Source organism: Poromitra crassiceps (genome assembly GCF_964638095.1).
Source record: "Poromitra crassiceps genome assembly, chromosome: 6".
Taxonomy (NCBI): Eukaryota; Metazoa; Chordata; class Actinopteri; order Beryciformes; family Melamphaidae; genus Poromitra; species Poromitra crassiceps.
Genome location: NC_139627.1, coordinates 53,552,786 through 53,576,736, shown reverse-complemented (window position 1 = coordinate 53,576,736; position 23,951 = coordinate 53,552,786). Strand labels below are relative to the sequence as shown.

General features: G+C 45.0%; 1 protein-coding gene across 2 annotated transcripts in view; it reads right to left on the bottom strand.

Annotated features, from left to right (window-relative positions):
* The window catches only part of col18a1a (collagen type XVIII alpha 1 chain a), a 185,711-nt gene that overhangs the window by 73,448 nt on the left and 88,312 nt on the right, over window positions 1-23,951 (bottom strand). For both annotated transcript variants that reach the window (XM_083638981.1, XM_083638982.1), the window contains exon 3: window positions 3,708-4,249. In XM_083638981.1, coding sequence (XP_083495107.1) covers window positions 3,708-4,249 — 542 coding nt within the window. The remainder of the gene's footprint in view (window positions 1-3,707; window positions 4,250-23,951) is intronic.

Sequence of the window (23,951 nt, the reverse complement as noted above, 5' to 3'; positions counted from 1 at the left end):
CATAGCAACATATTTGTGCTCGAGACGGGCGGTAAGAACACGTCCCTAAACAAATTCAATTTCCAGAACGGAATGTCTGGTTTATAAATACATAACGTAAATATTTAGATGCTAAAGTAGCTTGCTGGGTCCTGATTGGATTAGGAAGATGAAATTCACAAGACCTTTCTAGCTCAGGGACACGCAAGGGTCAAACACATGGCATTGAAGCTGAGAGCCCTGAGACGAAGAGACGCGCTTAAACTCCCTGTATTTTTGTTTTATAGGACATCTGATCATCTACACATTGTCGTGAGAAAACAGGAAATGCCATAAAAAAAAGAGAATAATGTAACGATTCTCAAAACAGAGTTACAAAGTGCTTTACCACAAAACAGGCTTTGTTTGTCTCAGCTGTCCTGAAAATCAGCCAAAAAAACAAAAAAGATTGAAGCAAAAGTCACCGCCGAGACGGGAAAGAGAGATGGCGCCAGAAAGGCAGAAAGGCATAACGGAAATGAGATCTATATATCAAGTAGAAGCTCTTGAGGAGGTCTATTTAGCAGTGTTATTTATGTATTTGTTTGATGTTGTTATCCTTATCAGGGCCGTAACCAGGGTTCCGAAATAGGGGAGGTCCAGCAAGGGGAGCGGGCGCCACCGAAAAAAATTTGAGTTTTTTTTTCCCCTTTTTTAGCCATATTTAGAGTAATATATCATTTTAAATCAACATTAGGATTATACTGTTGTGATGTCATTATTCAGTATATTCTCTTTCATGTCACCACCTGCTCAGCTCTCCTGTCAACATAATTGTAACTAACAAACACAAACTGTTTTAGCCAAATTCATATCAAAATGACACCTACAAACACAGGTACACAACCCAAGCCGTACACAACACACAAAGTCATCATCGATAATAAAAAAAACATACAGAGGGACATTTCTTTATTCCTGATAGGAACGATTGAAAAATAAAATAAAATATATTATGTTGTTTTTAACTTTACACCACCTCTTTTTGTTACTTATTGGGTCATGAAACTGAAACCATGCATATAGCCACCTGCATACCTGACTTCGGGAGCTTGGCAATTGGCATCATGCATGATTAGCCAGTAGCATCCCAACGTGTCACACAGGTAACATTACTTAAGAGACAGACTAGACACTTACTTTCTTGGTTGTTGCTAAAAAATCTGTCAGTGTCACTCACTGTCTGTCGTTCACTTCGCTCACTGTCTCGCAGCTCGCTCACCTTCAATTATCTCGCCAGGCAGACAGACAGTCATCACTCACCACCATGCTGCTGCTCTCTCGGAATCAAGTTACCGCGGACGCGGCGTCAGATGACTTCCTGCCTGACCTGCCTTTCGTTTCAAAATAAAAGTGATCCCGTGTTTTTCATGCTTTTCCATGCAGATTGTTTTATATATATATATATATATATATATATATATATTTTTTTTTTTTTTTTTTTTTTCTGAAATATTAGGGGAGGTCCGGACCTCCCCGTCCTCATAGCTAGTTACGGCCATGATCCTTATCGAAATATACTTAGAGCAACTGATCAAAGTTTTTTCTTTCTTTCTTCCTGTAATGTTTGCAAGAACCTACGGTACTTACAACTCTAGGGCACTATTACTCTTGAGAGAACCGGGAGGACTGACAATCATTTGGGACTAACTGCTTTTAAACAGCACAACGCAGCGATACAGTGATATTTATTTTGTATAAATATGTGTTGTGTATTTCTAGTGACAATATGAGCAGTGAATAAATACCCATATAAACCGGTGATTTCTTAAAGGTGATGAAAGAGCTTTCACATATCCATCTCGGAAAGTAAAAAAACGTCCGACTCTGTATCATGTATATATGTATATCATATCTGTATCACTGTATCACTCTGTATCACTCTGTATCATGTATATATGTATATCATATCTGTATCATGTATATATGTATATCATGTCTGTATCATGTATATATGTATATCATGTCTGTATCACTGTATCATTTTCCACACAATAGATCTGCATGCGTCAAAAAGATCAATCTTCACCCCGAGGGTGACCAGGATTGCATTTTTAAAACCTCACTTCAAAAGCAACAAAAGTCATTTTCTCTAGACTCTCGATACATTCTAGGCTCTTAAATGTCAAAATATTGCTTAAGGGTTCTAAAAAAGCCTTTTCTGAATCACCACAACATAAATCAATGAGTCAATAAAAGTCTGGGTTTAAGCGAATTAGCTCTCGAGTATGTTAATCACAAGCAATAACGAGTGTGCCATACAGGTATAGTATTACTATCAAATGCAATGTTTCACTCGACACTTCGAACACTTCAAAGCTATCAGAGGATGTCATATCCTCTGCTTTGTTTGTAACTGTCTGTCTGGTAACATGTGTTTACTGTAAATGTTTTACTGTAACAGGGCTCCCTTGAAAATGAGAGCTTGCTCTCAAGGGACTTTTTTCCCTGTATAAACAAAGGTGAAAAAAAAATATATATATATATATATATATGTCACATATGTTTTTGACAGGGTTTTTTCCCTCCGTCGTTGTTGTTGTTTCCTTCACACATGCAGCTCTTCTCTAATCAGTCTCTGTCAGCTTGATCTCATGATCCCAGTGAGCGTGTGGAGTGAGAAAGCCAAGGCACCTCCGGGGTCAGAGTGCACCTGTCTGCCCGACTGTGTTTACTGCCCACAGCTCAGGTCACAGGGTGACGAGGTCAGTTACTGGCCTTTACAGCCGTCAAAGCAGCGGGAGTTAATTGCCCCCCGACCGTGAAGCCTAGCAATTATTTGCAGTCTGCTCTCAAGAAGATGGCGCGGCGGTTGGAGGCATTTATGTTATGATTTAGAGCGGCCCAATTTGGGCAATCAAATCAGACGAGAGTTCCTATTCAGGCTCGAGAGATTCTGTTTCACACGCTTGACTGTGGACCGTCTAACACTTAGCTTCACACACAGCAAGAGCCCCCGTCTCTTCTCGCGTCAAGCTGATTTCGAAGTAGATTTTCAAAAGAGAGAGGTGCACTTGCAACTTACTCTGACCTAGTCAACGCAAAAGCTCACACCATGCCGGCACTTCTTCCTCGACTATGAAGGTTTTTGAGGTAAATACTGTCTATGCGGTAGCCGTTGCTCCAGAAATGAATTCATCTCCAGAAAGTTGTTTACCCTCAAACAGCCAACTTAAACCCTGTGAGAACATACCAGGAACTTATCAAACCCTGTGAGAACATACAAGGAACTTATCAAACCCTGTGAGAACATACCAGGAACTTATCAAACCCTGTGAGAACATACCAGGAACTTATCAAACCCTGTGAGAACATACCAGGAACTTATCAAACCCTGTGAGAACATACCAGGAACTTATCAAACCCTGTGAGAACATACCAGGAACTTATCAAACCCTGTGAGAACATACCAGGAACTTATCAAACCCTGTGAGAACATACCAGGAACGTATCAAACCCTGTGAGAACATACCAGGAACTTATCAAACCCTGTGAGAACATACCAGGAACGTATCAAACCCTGTGAGAACATACCAGGAACTTATCAAACCCTGTGAGAACATACCAGGAACTTCTCAAACCCTGTGAGAACATACCAGGAACTTATCAAACCCTGTGAGAACATACCAGGAACTTATCAAACCCTGTGAGAACATACCAGGAACTTATCAAACCCTGTGAGAACATACCAGGAACTTATCCGGATCTGCCCCTCCAGCTTGGCCGACAAAGACGCCAGCTCCGGCCTCCAGCTCCATCTCATCCGGCGACCTCTCGAAGCGCATCACCTTCGGCTCCGTGTCACAGTTGAGGTAGAAGGTCACCTTGTCGTCCTGCACGGCGATGGAGAAACGAGTCCAGGTGTCCCTTAGCGAGGGCACAGGGAACCTGGCCCCCTCATAGGACTCCTGTGAGTCGGGCTCTGTGTAGTAGAGGATGACGTTCTGCTTGCCACCCTGTACAGCGGACAGCTTCACGCCCACGTAGATGATCTGCTGCGAGGCGTCTGTGACGGAGAAGATGACCCCGCCCCTGTCGGAGGTGGGCTTTAGGTTGAAGATGAGCGAGAAGTCTCGGTAGAAGGGGCTGGGCAGGTGGGCGCGCGCCAGCTGGCCCGTGTTGGCATCAGGGCCGAAGACGTAGGCGGGGCTGCTGTCGGGCGCCACGATTTGGGTGATCTCGTCTGGAGGAGGATCCCCGATCAGCTGCAGGAGGGACACTCCGTTCTCATCTAGGGAGGAACAGAGACAGGACGTGAGGTCACGACACACAGGAAGTGCGGGTTAGAGTAGAGGGGAAGTGCGGGTTTAAAGGGAGGGCTGCATGGCATTGTAAGATGTTAGACCAGATTCGATTAGTCTGTTGGTGGGTGACCTGGTATGAATTTGTGTCCGTCGGATGCAAGAACAACCCTCATCACTTTGTGTGGGACTAGTATGGAAGGGAGAGGACGACATCATCATTGCAAAAGTGTCCCAATTAAACCAATAGCATAAAGTGATTTCTACTGTTTTCAAATAATGTGAACATCCTGATGCATAAATAACTAGGGGTGCACAGATCGATCGGCACGCAATCGGTATCGGCCGATTTTGACCTCAAATATGCGATCGGCTGATTGCCGATATTTCTTTATATTATTTTTTTTATTAAATAAAAAAAAGCCCTATCACTAATCAGGCTTTCCAACGATATAAAATACAATACCAATTGGTATTATTAAAGGGGAGAAATAATCGACCGAAATAACGTTTCCAAACTTTTTTTGAGGAGTTTATGTATCGGTGATCGGTGATCGGTAATCGGTGATCGGATCGATGATCGGTTGGGCAGATATTTCCCATAGGCGATCGGGCAATCGGTGATCGGTGGCAAAAAACGTGATCAGTGCACCCCTATAAATAACCAGGAAATATTTGACACTGCACTTGTCAACGAAATCCAAATATGAGCTGAAAGTAGAAAGTATTTACACAGTGGTCATAGAATGTAAATATAGAAAGTGCTGCTTGAGCAAAATGCAAGCATTCTTGAGAAGTTAGCAAACGGTCTCTGCTCAAGGGACCACATACAAACAGGCCCCCCTGTACAGTATCTGTCCTGGACTAAAGACTGGAAAGGGTTGTTAAATCTACCATAAACTTGACATCCCCCCCCCCAGAAAAGGCAAAGAAGAGGTCATCTCCTGGGGACTAGGAGAAGGAGATGACTTTAGCAGACATCGGAAGGCTTGTAGTCCAGACTTCCAGACAGAGGCCAGATCTCCCCCTCACACAGAAGCACATCCACCCCCAACTAAAGCCATGAATCCTGCCTCGATAAAAGGGGAATTCCAAAGCAGCCTTTGAAAGATGGGAGCTCTGTGATATTTCTGTGTTTCATCAATGACTCTGTGCCTTTTCCTTCACATCAAAGACAGCAGTAAGCGTGTGAGATCTAAACAGATATGGCTCGACAGCGGATTGATGCAGATGCAGACCGAGCCGTGAGACTCAGCATGTCGATGCTTCCCAGAGTCAACAGGCTATTGTTTGTGATGCTTTTTTTCTTCTTCTTGTTTTTCTGATTTCCCCCCCATTTTCTCCCAAATTGTACTTGGCCAATTCCCCCTGCTGTCCCGGTCGCTACCACCTCTGCTGATCTGGGGGTTAGAGCCGTACACACACACACACATGCCTCCTCCAATACATGTGCAGGTGCTTCTTTTCACCTGACGGCGGGGAGCTTCACCGGCAGGACGTGGCACGTGGGAGGATCACGCTATTCCCACCAGTTCCCTTTCGCCCCGAGCAGGCGCCCCGACCGACCAGAGGAGGCGCTAGTGCAGCGACCAGGACACATACCCTCTCATTCCGGCTTCCCGCCCGCAGACACAGCCAGTCGTGGCTGTATGGATGCCCGACCAAGCCGAAGGTAACACGGGGGCGCGAACCTGCGACCCTGTGTTGGGAATCTGCCGCTACACTAACCGGACACCCTGTGATACGGTTAACTAAGTGCAGTATCTGTGTCAAAAGAACTTCAAGCTGGAGTACGAGCTAAATCCTTGAGGGGAAAATGCTAATCTGAAAAAATAATCATAATCATCTCAAAATCAATGGAATGAAAGAACGTCTGCAGCAGAGGTGTCACACGAGCTGAGAACAAGAGGAAGGCAAATCTGTAGCATAAACGCTGAAGAAGCAAATGTTTCAAAGCAAAACCCGAGGTAGAGATCTGTACCAACAGTTGCACCAAGATACCTTTTATATACTGTATATATACTGAGACAACGCATCTCCTTGATACAACTGACTATTTGAAATAACTAAATATCTTGCTCAACTCAAAGCATCTCATTCACTGGTCAAACGTATGCATTAAGAATAGGATAACGTCACACCGTGTGTAAAGATGACATTCCTGAGTTAGTTACCCTAAAAAGAGCCAAAGTCCACTTCTGTGACATCTGCTAAATGTCAGTGCTCCAGGGCATATAAGGACTAACATCTGGGTCCACTGAATATCTTGGCTCATATTCTTCCATCACCCTGCGTGACTCTGGTGGGGTCACCCTGGGTGACTCTGGTGGGGTCACCCTGGGGGACTCTGGTGGGGTCACCCTGGGGGACTCTGGTGGGGTCACCCTGGGGGACTCTGGTGGGGTCACCCTGCATCCACTGCATTCAGGGCATTATCACACTAGCTTGAAACTAAATGTTCCTACTGTACTTTGGTCAACGATATGTTTGATGATCACATAAAAAAAACACACACAACAAAAAGCACAGAATTGTTGTTTTGGTCCATTACTTGAGATAATGTTCAGGTGGTTTGAAGAAAGGTTTTGGGTTCCTCACCTGATGACAACATGTCAGCTCTATTGCTTGTTTCAAAGGCCTTTGAGTGCTGGAGATCAGTGGGGTGGCAGGTGGCTTTGTTGAAAAGCTAAAACACCAGAAGGTATTCAGCTGAACCCAGGGTCTGTGTGGCCTCTTGGTTGCCCACTGTAGAATCATGCATTTAGAATACTGTGCGCCGTGTGTGCTCGCAGAGAACCTGAATCAAACTCGAACCGTACAAATGATGCGGTCACTCCTTAGGGGAAACCTTAAAGAAAGTCTTAGGCAAATTGAAATTGAAATCTCGTAAACGAGATGATGCATCTCAAGGGGCTTATCCTCTGACAAATAAATACATTTCAAATAATATCTGCACCCAATCTCCTGTCATTTGACTTTGTGGTGTGGGAGTGGGAGATATGACCACTGACCAGGTATTAAAAACTAAAAAAAAAAACATAGACCTACAATAATACTGTCCTACTTGTGCCAATCCATGTCATTTTGAAAATGCTACGTGAGATACACAATTTACCCACGTTTCATCAACATGCCATCAGTGATGTCTTGGGTATAGTGTGTGACCCATTTAGGAAGAAGTGGATGATGTAGGGAAACAGTGGGTCCTTGGCGGTTACATGGATGTCAGTGAACAATAAATAATTTTGGCACCAGGCTCACCAGATGTTTACCCTGATAACGTTGAGAACGAGAGACCCTGAGGGGCTCTTCAGTGTGCGCCTGAGTGTTCACAAGTCCGCACAAGCAGCCATGCCCTGCTTCTCTCCCTTGTGCTGGCTGTGCATCATCTGCACCACCGGTCCAGGCCACTAGTATGTTGAGCAAAGTCTCCTGCTTTCAGTGTCACAGCTGCCACCTGAGCTATCCATGATACAAATATTCCCTAATGGAGAGGATGCCAAATGCCTCTCACTGCGTCGGAATGTTTGTATAACATTGGACTCTTCAGTTCTCAGAAATAAGTCATTTGATTTTCACAAGTTGACAGCTTGCCTGCAAAAGATATTTGACTTGCATGTTGATTAATAAACGGTCAGTAATAAACTGGAATGTGGGCTGCATCTTCCAAACAGAGGTCGGTTGTCTTTGGGATTATAGCATTCCTCCAATGCTCAAATCGAACGAAGATCTCATTCCCCTGTGATTGGCTCATCTGATCTAATATCACCATCTCATTCCCCTGTGATTGGCTCATCTGATCTAATATCACCATCTCATTCCCCTGTGATTGGCTCATCTGATCTAATATCACCATCTCATTCCCCTGTGATTGGCTCATCTGATCTAATATCACCATCTCATTCCCCTGTGATTGGCTCCTCTGATCTAATATCACCATCTCATTCCCCTGTGATTGGCTCCTCTGCTCTAATATCACCATCTCATTCCCCTGTGATTGGCTCCTCTGATCTAATATCACCATCTCATTCCCCTGTGATTGGCTCATCTGATCTAATATCACCATCTCATTCCCCTGTGATTGGCTCCTCTGATCTAATATCACCATCTCATTCCCCTGTGATTGGCTCATCTGATCTAATATCACCATCTCATTCCCCTGTGATTGGCTCCTCTGATCTAATATCACCATCTCATTTCCCTGTGATTGGCTCATCTGATCTAATATCACCATCTCATTCCCCTGTGATTGGCTCATCTGATCTAATATCACCATCTCATTCCCCTGTGATTGGCTCATCTGATCTAATATCACCATCTCATTCCCCTGTGATTGGCTCATCTGATTCTCCGACACATTAACCAACCCTACGGCACATTTCCTATTCTGCCTCGCCCCGTCATGAAGAGGAGGCAACGCGCGCACGTGTGTGTGTGTGTGTGTGTGTGTGTGTGTGTGTGTGTGTGTGTTTCCAGCATTCCAACAGAAAGCCCCTGATTAGTGAAACAGCTCACCTATTACTTATGTGGAACAGATGTGCGTCTCTTTGGTCTGCGTTCAGAATTGACCAAAAGACATAATCCATAGAAAATGAAAACATCCATATAAGCCAGATGTCGATCAAACTGTCATTTTCAAATAGTGCTGATGTGGTAGTGCCAGATTAAATCACAGGAAACGATAGCAAATTGACTTGCAAATTGTCTAAAAGAATTCTGTTGCGCAATACAATTGCCTCCTGTCAATTATCATAGCATTAATCTGGTATGACCAGCATGTTGAAATAAATGTTGAAAAACATCTGCTAATATTATTTGGTGCACATCTGGTGTGAACACATTTTGATTTGGTCCACATCTGGTGTGAACACATTTTGCTGATGATTTTGACCTCCATGGTGCAAGTAACTACTAGCCTCTCTTATATACTAAGTTTTACACTTTTGATACACAACCAACACAGAGATTCATCTGATCACCTGACGTAATAATACCGTATGCCAATTTTGAAGTAGGCAAGAGAGAGGTTTCCAAATTATTCCTATTTTGCTTGAGCAGCCAGCCAGCACTAGGCAGAGACAATAGTCAGCAAATCAATTACAAATAAATAAATACATGTCAATAAAAAAGCGACTGGAGATGAAGGAAAGACCATTTCAAGACTGGATCTACAAAGCAGCTGAAAAGCTTTGAGCCACTGCTCTTGCTGATGGTTCATATGCCGGCCATCATTCATTCTCACGTATGAAACGTGGTTGTGTGTACGGAGGGTTCACTATTAGCATTTTAAGAGCAACGTCCATTCAGCTTTTCCAAATAGCCTTTGTTAACCAACGACGGCTTCAACACATTTCAAGGCCAATCGGGCAGAGAAGAAGAAGACTGCTGGTGAATGGAGCGGCGCTGGCTGGGTTTATGGCCCTATAGTTTGTCTTGTCAAGAAGAGCCTTTACTGAGCGGGAACTCAAAATACTCTGTGTGTCCCCTGCTCCATGCAGAGCACAGCAGACTCTGTGTCCCCCCTGCTCCATGCAGAGCACAGCAGACTCTATGTCCCCCCCCTGCTCCATGCAGAGCACAGCAGACTCTGTGTCCCCCCCCCTGCTCCATGCAGAGCACAGCAGACTCTGTGCCCCCCCCCCTGCTCCATGCAGAGCGCAGCAGACTCTGTGTCCCCCCCCCTGCTCCATGCAGAGCACAGCAGACTCTCTGTCCCCCCCTGCTCCATGCAGAGCACAGCAGACTCTGTGTCCCCCCCCTGCTCCATGCAGAGCACAGCAGACTCTGTGTGTCCCCCCTGCTCCATGCAGAGCACAGCAGACTCTGTGTGTCCCCCCCTGCTCCATGCAGAGCACAGCAGACTCTGTGTCCCTCCTGCTCCATGCAGAGCACAACAGACTCTGTGTCCCCCTGCTCCATGCAGAGCACAGCAGACTCTGTGTCCCCCCCCCCCTGCTCCATGCAGAGCACAACAGACTCTGTGTGTCCCCCCTGCTCCATGCAGAGCACAGCAGACTATGTGTCCCCCCCTGCTCCATGCAGAGCACAGCAGACTCTGTGTCCTCCTGCTCCATGCAGAGCACAGCAGACTCTGTGTGTCCCCCCTGCTCCATGCAGAGCACAGCAGACTCTGTGTCCTCCTGCTCCATGCAGAGCACAGCAGACTCTGTGTCCCCCTGCTCCATGCAGAGCACAGCAGACTCTGTGTCCCCCCCTGCTCCATGCAGAGCACAGCAGACTCTGTGTCCCCCCCTGCTCCATGCAGAGCACAGCAGACTCTGTGTCCCCCCCTGCTCCATGCAGAGCACAGCAGACTCTGTGTCCCCCCCTGCTCCATGCAGAGCACAGCAGACTCTGTGTCCCCCCCCCTGCTCCATGCAGAGCACAGCAGACTCTGTGTCCCCCCTGCTCCATGCAGAGCACAGCAGACTCTGTGTCCCCCCTGCTCCATGCAGAGCACAGCAGACTCTGTGTCCCCCCCTGCTCCATGCAGAGCACAGCAGACTCTGTGTGTCCCCCCCTGCTCCATGCAGAGCACAGCAGACTCTGTGTCCCCCCTGCTCCATGCAGAGCACAGCAGACTCTGTGTCCCCCCCTGCTCCATGCAGAGCACAGCAGACTCTGTGTCCCCCCCTGCTCCATGCAGAGCACAGCAGACTCTGTGTCCCCCCCTGCTCCATGCAGAGCACAGCAGACTCTGTGTCCCCCCCTGCTCCATGCAGAGCACAGCAGACTCTGTGTCCCCCCCCTGCTCCATGCAGAGCACAGCAGACTCTGTGTCCCCCCCCTGCTCCATGCAGAGCACAGCAGACTCTGTGTCCCCCCTGCTCCATGCAGAGCACAGCAGACTCTGTCCCCCCTGCTCCATGCAGAGCACAGCAGACTCTGTGTCCCCCCCTGCTCCATGCAGATGTATATACATTAGAGGAGCATGTTTTATGATGATAGCTTACTTTGAGGCTCCAGCGCCGGGGAGGCCCCGACGTTCTGAAGACAAGTGTGGGGGGGGGGGGGGGGGGGGCAGTATAGCATCCAGGACTCTCCGTGGGAAAACATCTGAACATCTGGACAGGCCCAGGGACACTTTGTGGGTCCAGCTCGACTACGCTCCGTCACCATTCAAAACATCCCTGGGGGGCTGCTGACAAGGCCAATGATCCCTGCTCTCACATTGCAAAAAGCTGCTCAGTGGTCTGGGCCTGTTCTTTTGGGTGATAAAGTTCACTTCTGGACGCACAGAAACGCTACTAAGCCGTGCTTGTAAAAAAAAAAAAAAAATCTATAAACCTAATGCTTTTTGCAACATGTGTCTGGCCTGAAGCTTCTGAGCAGTATAGACTGAACTGATTTACAGGTGGAGTGAGGCAGATCTGAGCAGTATAGAGACTGAACTGATTTACAGGTGGAGTGAGGCTGAAGCTTCTGAGCAGTATAGACTGAACTGATTTACAGGTGGAGTGAGGCAGATCTGAGCAGTATAGAGACTGAACTGATTTACAGGTGGAGTGAGGCTGAAGCTTCTGAGCAGTATAGACTGAACTGATTTACAGGTGGAGTGAGGCAGATCTGAGCAGTATAGAGACTGAACTGATTTACAGGTGGAGTGAGGCTGAAGCTTCTGAGCAGTATAGACTGAACTGATTTACAGGTGGAGTGAGGCAGATCTGAGCAGTATAGAGACTGAACTGATTTACAGGTGGAGTGAGGCTGAAGCTTCTGAGCAGTATAGACTGAACTGATTTACAGGTGGAGTGAGGCAGATCTGAGCAGTATAGAGACTGAACTGATTTACAGGTGGAGTGAGGCAGATCTGAGCAGTATAGAGACTGAACTGATTTACAGGTGGAGTGAGGCAGATCTGAGCAGTATAGAGACTGAACTGATTTACAGGTGGAGTGAGGCAGATTTGGTTACAGGATGACATGAGCTTGTTTGGTCCTGTCTGTATTAACACAGCCTCAGCAGGCTGCACAACTGTCTCTATCTGCTTCCCAGGGGTCAAGAGGAGTCATTTGTCATGCTTATAATGTCAACCTTATGTCAAAGTACGTGGTCGAATTTATTCTTTCTGCTAAAATACTAAAGAAGCTTTTACAGCATGATTTATATTTGGACAAATGTGTCCCCCATACTGTAGAGATGTAGTAGCCTAACGGTATGCATCATTTGAGTACAATATTTTACACATAACTGGAAGCAACATGATAGACACACAAACATACACACACACAGACAGACAGACAGACAGACAGACAGACAGACAGACAGACACACAGATAGACAGACAGACAGAGAGACAGACACACAGACAGACAGACAGACAGACAGACAGACAGAGACAGACAGACAGACACACAGACAGACAGACACACAGACACACACACAGACAGACAGACAGACAGACAGACAGACAGACAATCAGACAGAGAGACAGACAGACAGACACACAGACAGACAGACAGACAGACACACAGACAGACAGACACACAGACAGACAGATAGAACTGATAGATTCATTGATGATAGGGTTCACTTCCTTCCTCCTATGACAAATACACTTCACCTTCCAGTGACCTTGGGACTGTATTTAAGTATTGATAAGATATGTCCTTACAAACAGGTGCACTAGACACAACAATTCACTTTATCTTATCCAAAAGATATATGGTGCCGTGATTACTTTTCTAACTTACACCTTTTTGTAATGTTTGATCTGTGATCAACCTACTGATATAAAGCCATACTAGATACATTGTGTCAACTTTGTCTATAGCACTTGACAGAACTAGGTTCCACAGCAAAGTGTCTGTGTTAAAGTCCCTAAACTGACAAATTAAACTTTACCTACGAACCATGCATGACCCAGGTGGGTGCTGAGTTGAGTTCCCTCTAGGGGTGCCAAAATTAATTGTTTAATCGATGCATCGCGACGCGGACGTGTGAATTGAATCGAATCATTGAGAGATGAATCGTTGAATCGAATTGTTTAAATTTCTGTTGACATTCAGATTTTAAAGCACTTTCTAAGTAAAAAAGGGACTTGATATTTATCTGACTGCTTGTATTAATTGATAAAAAAGTAGCCATGTGCAGTAAAAATATAGAAAATTGAGGATGTGATACTTGGAGGTGCCATACTTTGAGCTGTATCGAGATGCATCGTGGAATCGAATCGAATCGTTGACAGATTAATTGTAATCGAATCGAATCGTGAGGCCAGTGAAGATTCACAACCCTAGTTCCCTCCTAGTTCCCGTCCCCTGATATGTGAAGCGCTTTGAGTGTTTAGAAAGGCGCTATATCCAATCAATTATTATTATTACTATTATTATTACAACCTTCTGCATAGCACGTCTTATTGACATTACCACTGTCATTAAGATTATATGGTCGATATTGTTCCTCTTTGACCCTACAGTACAAAGGGGATTCTGTCACCTTCTAGGCAACTTCTAGGGAGGGAGGCAATAAAGTGACCCAGATGATGTCCACTGGTCTGGTGTGAATAAGACATCAAACTCACATCACTGTCCAGGAAGGAGATTTGATCCAGGCTCACCCCAAAAACTGTCCAGGAAGGAGATTTGATCCTAACCTGATGCTGCCAGATGGACGGTTTAGCTCCACATTACGTTTCACTAAACCAGTCGAGGAGGCGGGCAATTTTTCCAAGCTACTTGGCAGGTGATTGGATGACCCATCTGTCTATCACCGCTGGTGCGTGTTAACTTCAACCAATCAGATCACCATGCCTCTGACGTCACGTTTGCGACCGGTAGTCTATCATTGATTGAGTCCTCACCGTCCTCATCGTCGTAAAGTCTCCTTCGAAGCATGACGTTGGATTATAACGAACTAGTTGTGTGGCTTAGCCTTCCCAAATGTTGAGGGTCGTTTTTTAGAATTTAATACATAGAATTGGGAACGTTACGTTCAATTTCATTCAGACTACTTGTCACTTCCGCGGCGGCAGCCATGTTGACGAGTGAAAAGAACTACAAAGACCATGTACCCACTACTTGCCCAGACGGCCCGCCTAAGGCTGCCGCTGATTCGTCGAGCCGGCATGGTTCGGCCAATCATCTTAACTGCTTGTGCATGACAAGATGGATTACGTAGAGAGAATCTCTTTTGATCTCGCAAGGTTATCCATCTTGCAAGCAAGGTTAATTTGATCCAGGCTCACCCCAAAAACTTCCAAATTGCAAAAAGCAAGATGTTCCATCACAAGCTCTGACTCTTTGGGAAGAAGTCACATGATACTGTTCAAGTTGTCCACCTGTAATCTGTACAGCACTTAAGCTGTCCTACAACACAAGGTGCAAGCACAGAACGTTTAAAGTGACATGCAGGATGTGAACCTGACCTTCACTGCATACCACAACCTTCATAAATATGTCCGTTTAGGAAAAAAATACGCACATGAGAACAAAACTGGCACTTCTGATAGTACTGAAGAAATGCTTCTGCTGTGAATAGGTTCACCACCAGGTGTGTGGAGAGAGACTCGTCTAAAACACTGAGCCAGCACAATTCCCTTACGGAAACTGTTACAAATGTCTAAAGAGGGAGACAATTTGGCCAAGACCCAGCTGGACACGTCCCAGCGGTCCTGTTGTGGCTCATCAGTTCTTTGTTTGTACCATTGCACCTCCTGACAGAGTACTACTCAGACTAACACCCTCCTGACAGAGTACTACTCAGACTAACACCGTGTCCATGATGGAACCCTCCTGACAGAGTACTACTCAGACTAACACCCTCCTGACAGAGTACTACTCAGACTAACACCATGCCCGTGATGGAACCCTCCTGTCAGAGTACTACTCAGACTAACACCGTGCCCGTGATGGAACCCTCCTGTCAGAGTACTACTCAGACTAACACCCTCCTGACAGAGTACTACTCAGACTAACACTGTACCCATGATGGAACCCTCCTGTCAGAGTACTACTCAGACTAACACTGTACCCATGATGGAACCCTCCTGTCAGAGTACTACTCAGACTAACACTGTACCCATGATGGAACCCTCCTGTCAGAGTACTACTCAGACTAACACCGTACCCATGATGGAAACCTCCTGACAGAGTACTACTCAGACTAACACCCTCCTGACAGAGTACTACTCAGACTAACACCCTCCTGACAGAATACTACTCAGACTAACACCGTACCCATGATGGAAACCTCCTGACAGAGTACTACTCAGACTAACACCGTACCCATGATGGAAACCTCCTGACAGAGTACTACTCAGACTAACACCCTCCTGACAGAGTACTACTCAGACTAACACCCTCCTGACAGAGTACTACTCAGACTAACACCCTCCTGACAGAATACTACTCAGACTAACACCGTACCCATGATGGAACCCTCCTGACAGAATACTACTCAGACTAACACTGTACCCATGATGGAAACCTCCTGACAGAGTACTACTCAGACTAACACCCTCCTGACAGAGTACTACTCAGACTAACACCGTGCCCATGATGGAAACCTCCTGACAGAGTACTACTCAGACTAACACCGTACCCATGATGGAAACCTCCTGACAGAATACTACTCAGACTAACACCCTCCTGACAGAGTACTACTCAGACTAACACCCTCCTGACAGAGTACTACTCAGACTAACACTGTACCCATGATGGAACCCTCCTGACAGAGTACTACTCAGACTAACACTGTGCCCATGATGGAAACCTCCTGACAGAGTACTACTCAGACTAACACTGTACCCATGATGGAACCCTCCTGACAGAGTACTACGCAGACTAACACGACAGAGTACTACTCAGACTAACACTGTACCCATGATGGAACCCTCCTGACAGAGTACTACGCAGACTAACACGACAGAATACTACTCAGACTAACACTGTAGCCATGATGGAACCCTCCTGACAGAGTACTACGCAGACTAACACGACAGAGTACTACTCAGACTAACACTGTACCCATGATGGAACCCTCCTGACAGAGTACTACTCAGACTAACACTGTACCCATGATGGAACCCTCCTGTCAGAGTACTACTCAGACTAACACCCTCCTGACAGAGTACTACTCAGACTAACACTGTACCCATGATGGAAACCTCCTGACAGAGTACTACTCAGACTAACACTGTGCCCATGATGGAAACCTCCTGACAGAATACTACTCAGACTAACACGACAGAGTACTACTCAGACTAACACTGTACCCATGATGGAACCCTCCTGACAGAGTACTCAGAGTATTGGCAAGCTGCACGCAGGAGGAGTGATGCCAGCATTGGTCCTTCCTGTCATGAGATACAATATCAACCTCCACTCAGTGATAATCAGTGTCAGACCAACAATAGTAAAGAACCTCCAGGGAATACAAGCCACACAAACGCTGACTAAATGCATACAGGCCTTGTTCAGATACCACCAAAGGAGCAGCGTGTTTCTTTTTCTTTCTACAGGAAAACAACGTTTGCCCTTTTAGACCACCAGAGGAGTCCAAACGGGGACAGGTTTAATTTAATTTTCAAGTAATTCAATCTAATTTTACAGAGGGAAATGGGAGTTTTGCATTTAAGCCAAAGCTATCCCTCCAAGAACTAACCCAAATAAAACTCCATCTCAGACGGAGAGTTATGGCGCATAAAGCTGCCATCAGAAATGGTAATATTATCAGGCATTACAGGGAGAAGAATCTACTACTCTCAAGTTTATTGGTGTTGGAAAAAGTACGACCCAATCCAAGATGGTGTAATCTGCTCAACCAACTTTTGAGACGAGAGGCATTTTGGATCTTTGAATTGGACACAATTGAACCTTCTGGCCTTATTGAAACACAAGATTTGAGTTGTATTTGTGTGATAGTGTGTATATGAACTTGTATCTCTCTCCGCAGGTCATCTGGAGCGTTAGGGAGAGACCAGCCACGAGGTCACATGACACTCACTCTTCCCTGTTAGTGGTGGAGGGAGAGCCGTAGGACCATTTATCTTCCTGCTGTTATCTTCGTATGGAATTTAGCCTAATCTTCTCAATATTTCCTCATTGTTGTAACTCTCTGTGTAAATATTAACCTCGGCTCGGAATGTTGAAAAATGTAGTTTGTCTAATGTTTTTTTTGCACTCTTTGTCTTTGAAAACCTTGAATAACTTTTAAAAAAAAAAGAAAAAAGAAATATAATTGTGTAATATTAACTTTGCCATGTTTTTTGAAATCATGTTAACAACATGTCATTTTTCTGTCGTGTGTTTACCTTTTGTAAGATTTGCAATTAGTAGAATGAAAAAATACGACTGTGATAATTAGTCATGTGACCCATATGTATTTAACACACCTGGGAGCGCTCATGACATTCGATTGAGTGAACCTGATGAAGCTATGTGCGAAACGCATTGTGCGACAATAAATCACAGTAAAGTCATGCCAGTCTGTGGTGGTTAACTTTTTATCTTGATTCATGATGCAACCGCCCAGCACCTGATCATTCTTACTGGCTGTGCGTGGGGAATTCTCTCTTCCAAATAAATTGCTGTTGACTCCTAGATCCTGATATGACCACTGGTCTCTAAAGGAACAGACTGGTAACCAGGGGGATGCAGGAGCGCATCATTAAAAGGGGTATCGTACCCCAACTATCCTCTGTTGTACAACTGGGGAGAACTGATCGCATCTGGCTTCTTACAAAGCGCTGGAGAAACACACCGATATCTCTGCAATCTTCCCACAGGCAGTACTGTAGCTCTGCTCTCCCACATACTGTACGCACATCTATGGCCTATGTTAGTGTATAAACAGTTCCATTGTTCTTGCCTGCGAGAAACTAAAATAAGCCACAATGTCAATGGCATCCAGCTCAAAACGATGCAGGGAGTGTGATGATGAGAGGTTCTTCCATGGCAGGTCATTGTCACATGAGGTGTGTGCTGCTAACTAAGGCCCAGAGCAAAGGGGATGGACAGAGATAGGCTGCCCTCCTCCCACACATCATGAAGCCAAAAGGACTTCAGATTAGAGCCCCCGACCGATATATCGGCCCACCGATATTATCGGCCGATATGTTGGCCGATATTGCAGATCTTTTTTTATTTTGTATTTTTTAAGATACAGACAGCATGTTGTGTATATTTGATCTTTTTTCAAGTTATGTTTTATATTTGTTCTATTTGTGTTTTTGTATTTCTAGTTATTTATAACTATTAAATTCCCAGTGAAGTTTACGGTTTCATTGCATTGATGTCATTTTGGACAATAAAGTTTATTGATAAGCTGTAAAAAAATCGTGCCTACATTACATATCTCAAGTCATGTCAAGTCTTTGATATTTTGAGGGATCATTGCAAAAAAATGGTAATATAATGTGTATATATAATATATAATAATATTATAATAATAATATATAATGTGTACCGGTATATATAAGAATCTCTGAATTTTTTTACTCCCCAATATCGGTATCGGCATCGGCCTCAAAAATCCAGTATCGGTCGGGCTCTACTTCAGATAGGCTCCTCCCACACATCATGAAGCCAAAAGGACTTCAGATAGGCTCCTCCCACACATCATGAAGCCAGAAGGACTTCAGATAGGCTCCTCCCACACATCATGAATCCAAAAGGACTTCAGATAGGCTCCTCCCACACACCATGAAGCCAGAAAAACGTCAGATAGTGAAAGGTGTCTAGACGGCGCATAGTTGTGATGGGTGGATTTGGATGGTTGGAGGGCTTGTGTGTGTCCCTCTCCAAATAGCCTGAGATAAAGTTACAAGTGTAATAAACAGGGAAACAGAGCATTTCTGGCTTTAGGGCAGACCTTTACAGGGCTGTGTGTGACACATTATCTCCACTATTCAAGCTGTTAGCGCCGTTAACCATTTACCACCTCCAACACAGGCCGCCGCAGTCCAGTGGACATTAAGCTTGAAACAACACAGGCCGCCGCAGTCCAGTGGACATTAAGCTTGAAACTAATGTCTCACTTCCAGAGACGTAAAGGCTGTATGTTGTGCCTGTTCCCTCTAATAGCAAACCGTAGGAAGTCAGTAAGGCGATAGGAAACTTCCAAATCGCAATCAAAATTAAGCAAATCAGGACTTCTGCGGATTTTGAGGGTAGACTAATACACATCTAAAGTATCTGAGAAGACCTCACAGCGAGGGCACTAGCAACCCAATAGCAGAGCCATTCGTGACATCAAGTCTATATGGTTCCAGGCTCTGTGTTCCATCTCAACCATCAATCTTTAGCATGTCGTCCCTGTATTGGAGTGAGTGAGACCAGATGCTTTTGACTGAGGTGGCTTTTCTGTCTAGCCAAGAATGATTTGCAGTGACTGAAAGCAGAGACCTGTTACACCCTGAGGTTCTTCTGACAGGCAATAGCAACCAGACATGCCTCAGTGGAGCAGCTACAGTATTATGAAGGCTGGCCCCAGGAGTTTAAAGATGGTCACAGGAGCGGAGGCTTTGATTTGCAATGTCAGATTAGCGCTAGCTAGCAGCCGGCAGCCACCACAGATGTCTTGGTCTTTTTAGGCTCTCCATATACCTCGCCTCTGGAGCAGGTAAAGATTCACTTGCACCGGGGTCGAACAAAGTCAAAATATGTCTTTGCTTTTCTGAGGTTTGTGACACAGGGAAATACAATAGGGGACACAACATGAACTGTCCTGGTGGTGTAGAAGATCCCCATTGTCCTGGTACACCAAACAGCTTCAAACCACGACAAAAACTTGTTTGGACACAGGACTGTCACTTAGTGCCAGCCCAGAACCAGAGACATCTTGTCCACTCAAGACTGTCAAGGGAGCAAGCTGTCAGAGAGATAGCAAAGCCGTAAAAAGACAAGTCTTAAACTCAGCGATATGTCTTGAGAGTATAGAGGTCAGGAGGACACAGAATGAAAGACAGCAGCTCAGGGCCTGAACTACGATTTAGCCACAGAGACAGATTTAGCACCCACTTGAAAACGAGATGGTTCATCTCATATCTCAAGGGGTTTATTGTTGTTAATTAATTGTCAAACTCTCCATAGAACTAAACATTCTCAAATGAATGGACATCACTTGCCAGCTGAAGTCCTGGAAAAACTACTCAAGTGCACAATGGTCCTCGTAAACAAACATTGTCTTATTTCATTACACTACTGAGCGATGATGTCCCTCTGCATGAAGACAACAGTGTTTCCAATATGAACGTGTTCCCCTCAAGTCATCTTTCAATTTATGTTGTGCAATTATCCTTTAACTACGTTTTAAATCACTAGTTCACTGGAATTTATATAGCCCCTGTTCCAACACTGCTATTCAAAAGCCCCGTGTGTTAGGCTGCCCTTTCAAACAACAAATTAATTGTTCTCTCTTAAGAGTATTTAACAGGTAATAAATACCCTTATTCATTAAATGCGTCTTTTGACAGAGAAATCACAAGCATTATAAATAAATAAATAAAATAATAATAATGATCACAGAGCGCATCGGCTAGTTAATTGTAATAAAATTTAACCACTTTGGACAAGATCATCAAAGTTCAAATCTGTCACGTGCGTGCAGTTAGCTTACTATGTCTGTATTACAAATACCAGCCCACAGCAAAGCACTGATGCTAGCAGTTAGCTTACTATGTCTGTATTACAAATACCAGCCCACAGCAAAGCACTGATGCTAGCAGTTAGCTTACTATGTCCGTATTACAAATACCAGCCCACAGCAAAGCACTGATGCTAGCAGTTAGCTTACTATGTCCATATTACAAATACCAGCCCACAGCAGAGCACTGATGCTAGCAGTTAGCTTACTGTGTCAGTATTACAAATACCAGCCCACAGCAGAGCACTGATGCTAGCAGTTAGCTTACTATGTCTGTATTACAAATACCAGCCCACAGCAAAGCACTGATGCTAGCAGTTAGCTTACTGTGTCAGTATTACAAATACCAGCCCACAGCAGAGCACTGATGCTAGCAGTTAGCTTACTATGTCTGTATTACAAATACCAGCCCACAGCAAAGCACTGATGCTAGCAGTTAGCTTACTATGTCTGTATTACAAATACCAGCCCACAGCAGAGCACTGATGCTAGCAGTTAGCTTACTATGTCTGTATTACAAATACCAGCCCACAGCAAAGCACTGATGCTAGCAGTTAGCTTACTATGTCTGTATTACAAATACCAGCCCACAGCAAAGCACTGATGCTAGCAGTTAGCTTACTGTGTCTGTATTACAAATACCAGCCCACAGCAAAGCACTGATGCTAGCAGTTAGCTTACTGTGTCTGTATTACAAATACCAGCCCACAGCAAAGTAAGTTATAAGTTATCCTTTATTTATCCCCATGGGGAAATTCATTTGACCCATCCTCTACTAGGAACCTTCCTAGAACTAGGAGCAGTGGGCAGCCACTGTGCAGCGCCCGGGGACCAACTCCAGTTCTTTTGCCAGTACCTTGGTCAGGGGCGCTGACAGGAGTATTAACCCTAACATACATGTCTTTCTTGATGGTGGGAGGAAACCGGAGCACCCGGAGAAAACCGACACGGACACGGGGAGAACATGCAAACTCCACACAGAAAGGACCTGGGACGGACCGGGGTTCGAACCCGGGACCTTCTTGCTGTGAGGCAACAGTGTTAACCACTGAGCCACCGTGCCGTCCTTTTTTTTTTTTTTTTTTTTTTTAATAAAAAAAAGCACTGATGCTAGCAACATGATCACTTCCCATGCGCTCAATGTAACATGACTACCTGACGACACGCTCGTCAAATGCACTCAAGCTGCCTGCAAGCCACTGTCAAAAGAAACATGCACATTTCCATTCCAAAGTATCTGTTACATGTTACAAAGTATCCGTTACATGTTACAAAGTATCCGTTACATGTTACAAAGTATCTGTTACATGCACAATTTGGTTTACAGTGCGTAGCCGGATTTCGATCCAAGTATTATGATGCAAATTGGGATACATTAAATGAGAAGACTGATTGAATAAACACATTCTCAAATAAATAGGAAAGGTAGCTACATTGTCCCTGCTTTCGTTTTGTCAGTTAAGACATTCTGTGATGAATAGCAATGGAAACACCTAAAGAGAAATATGGATTGAAGACTCATTTTTCACATGTATGTCTATTGTCTTTTCTGATGGAGCTACATTCCACACTTAGGAAGTCTATTGGCTTCAAAGCAGCTGGAGGAAATAGCGCTAAATCAGAAACGTACACACAGTATGACAGTTTGTTGATGCTAAGATTGCATTGCAGGATAGAATGAATAGGATTTACTACAATCTACACGCCTGTTGTGCCTAAACTCTTAACCAGTTCAACTCATATAAGCGCTCCATGCTACCTCTGAAGACTAGGAGAAGCACATAGGAAAAGCTATGGGGAAAATCAAAGCATTTATTTCAGTTAATTGCACTCGTCTATTATGATCAATGTGAACAATTTCAAGAACAAAATGTTCCCCTTCCAACTTACAATATGCTCCAAGTACAACTTAGTACTAATACAGTATACTATATATATATATATATATATATATATATATATATATACTATTATCTTAAAATATGTCATTACATTTCATTTTGGTTGTTTGGGGTGCTTCATACTTTTTTCTCTAAATTTTCTAAATAAAGCTTGGTTGATTTGGTAATAGAGCATGGAATCTGCTCTCTCTCTATCACTCTCTCTCTCTTTCTGTGTGTGTGTGTGTGTGTGTGTGTGTGTGTGTGTGTGTGTGTGTGTGTGTGTGTGTGTGTGTGTGTGTGTTACAGAGACCTCTAAATAATGAGTGACATGCCAACCAGAGGACAGGGGACACAGAATGCAACATGCAACACGTTGAGTGAGTAAATGCTGTCAGTATTGCTGGCACCATCATGCATGTTAGGTTGTAGTAGCTCACACTTCCCTTTGTAGACAGGGATAGGAAACTTGAAGCAAGCTGATTGATCTTGAAGTCATGTTGCTGTGCAGGGGGAACCAACATAGAGTTAATAGCACTGACACCTTGCGCTGACTGGGACAAATGTCAAGGTATTGGGTGGCAAAACCAGACAAACTGGGGAGTGGGGATTTTCAAAACTGGTTCAAAATGAATTCCAAAGCTGGGATCCATTCTAACCAGTGATTACCTTTCTGGTTACTAACTGACAAGCACTGATAGCCATCATCCTCCTCGTCTGGCAGAGTGTGGCACTCCACAGGGAGGCGGCCCTCATCCAGCAGCGTCCAGCAACTGTCCCGCAAGACTTCGCAGAAACTCCGGCAAGGCAGCGGCGGCGGCAGGCCCGGAGAGCCACACTTTGGCACCAGGAGCAGGCAGAAAAACCACTCCAAACTATGGTGGCACCGTGACCTTAACAGCCAGGCCCACTCGTACAAGTGTGCCTGGACTTCCTCCACACTGCTCTGGTTGAGGTAATTGGGCACACCAAAGCTTTCCCCACCCATGGAGGAGCAGAACGGAAGAGCAGTATCTAGGAACAAGCAGCGTGGGGATTCCAGGTCCACTGCTGGTTTAACCACTTCTGTTTGGTTTCCAACTGGTGTGGGGCTAGCTACAGCCATCTGGCTAGTTCCTTGGCTAGATGTTGCGTGGCTAGCTACAGCTGTCTGGCTAGGTGCTTGGCTAGATGTTGTGTGGCTAGCTACAGCCGTCTGGCTAGGTGCTTGGCTAGATGGTGTGTGGCT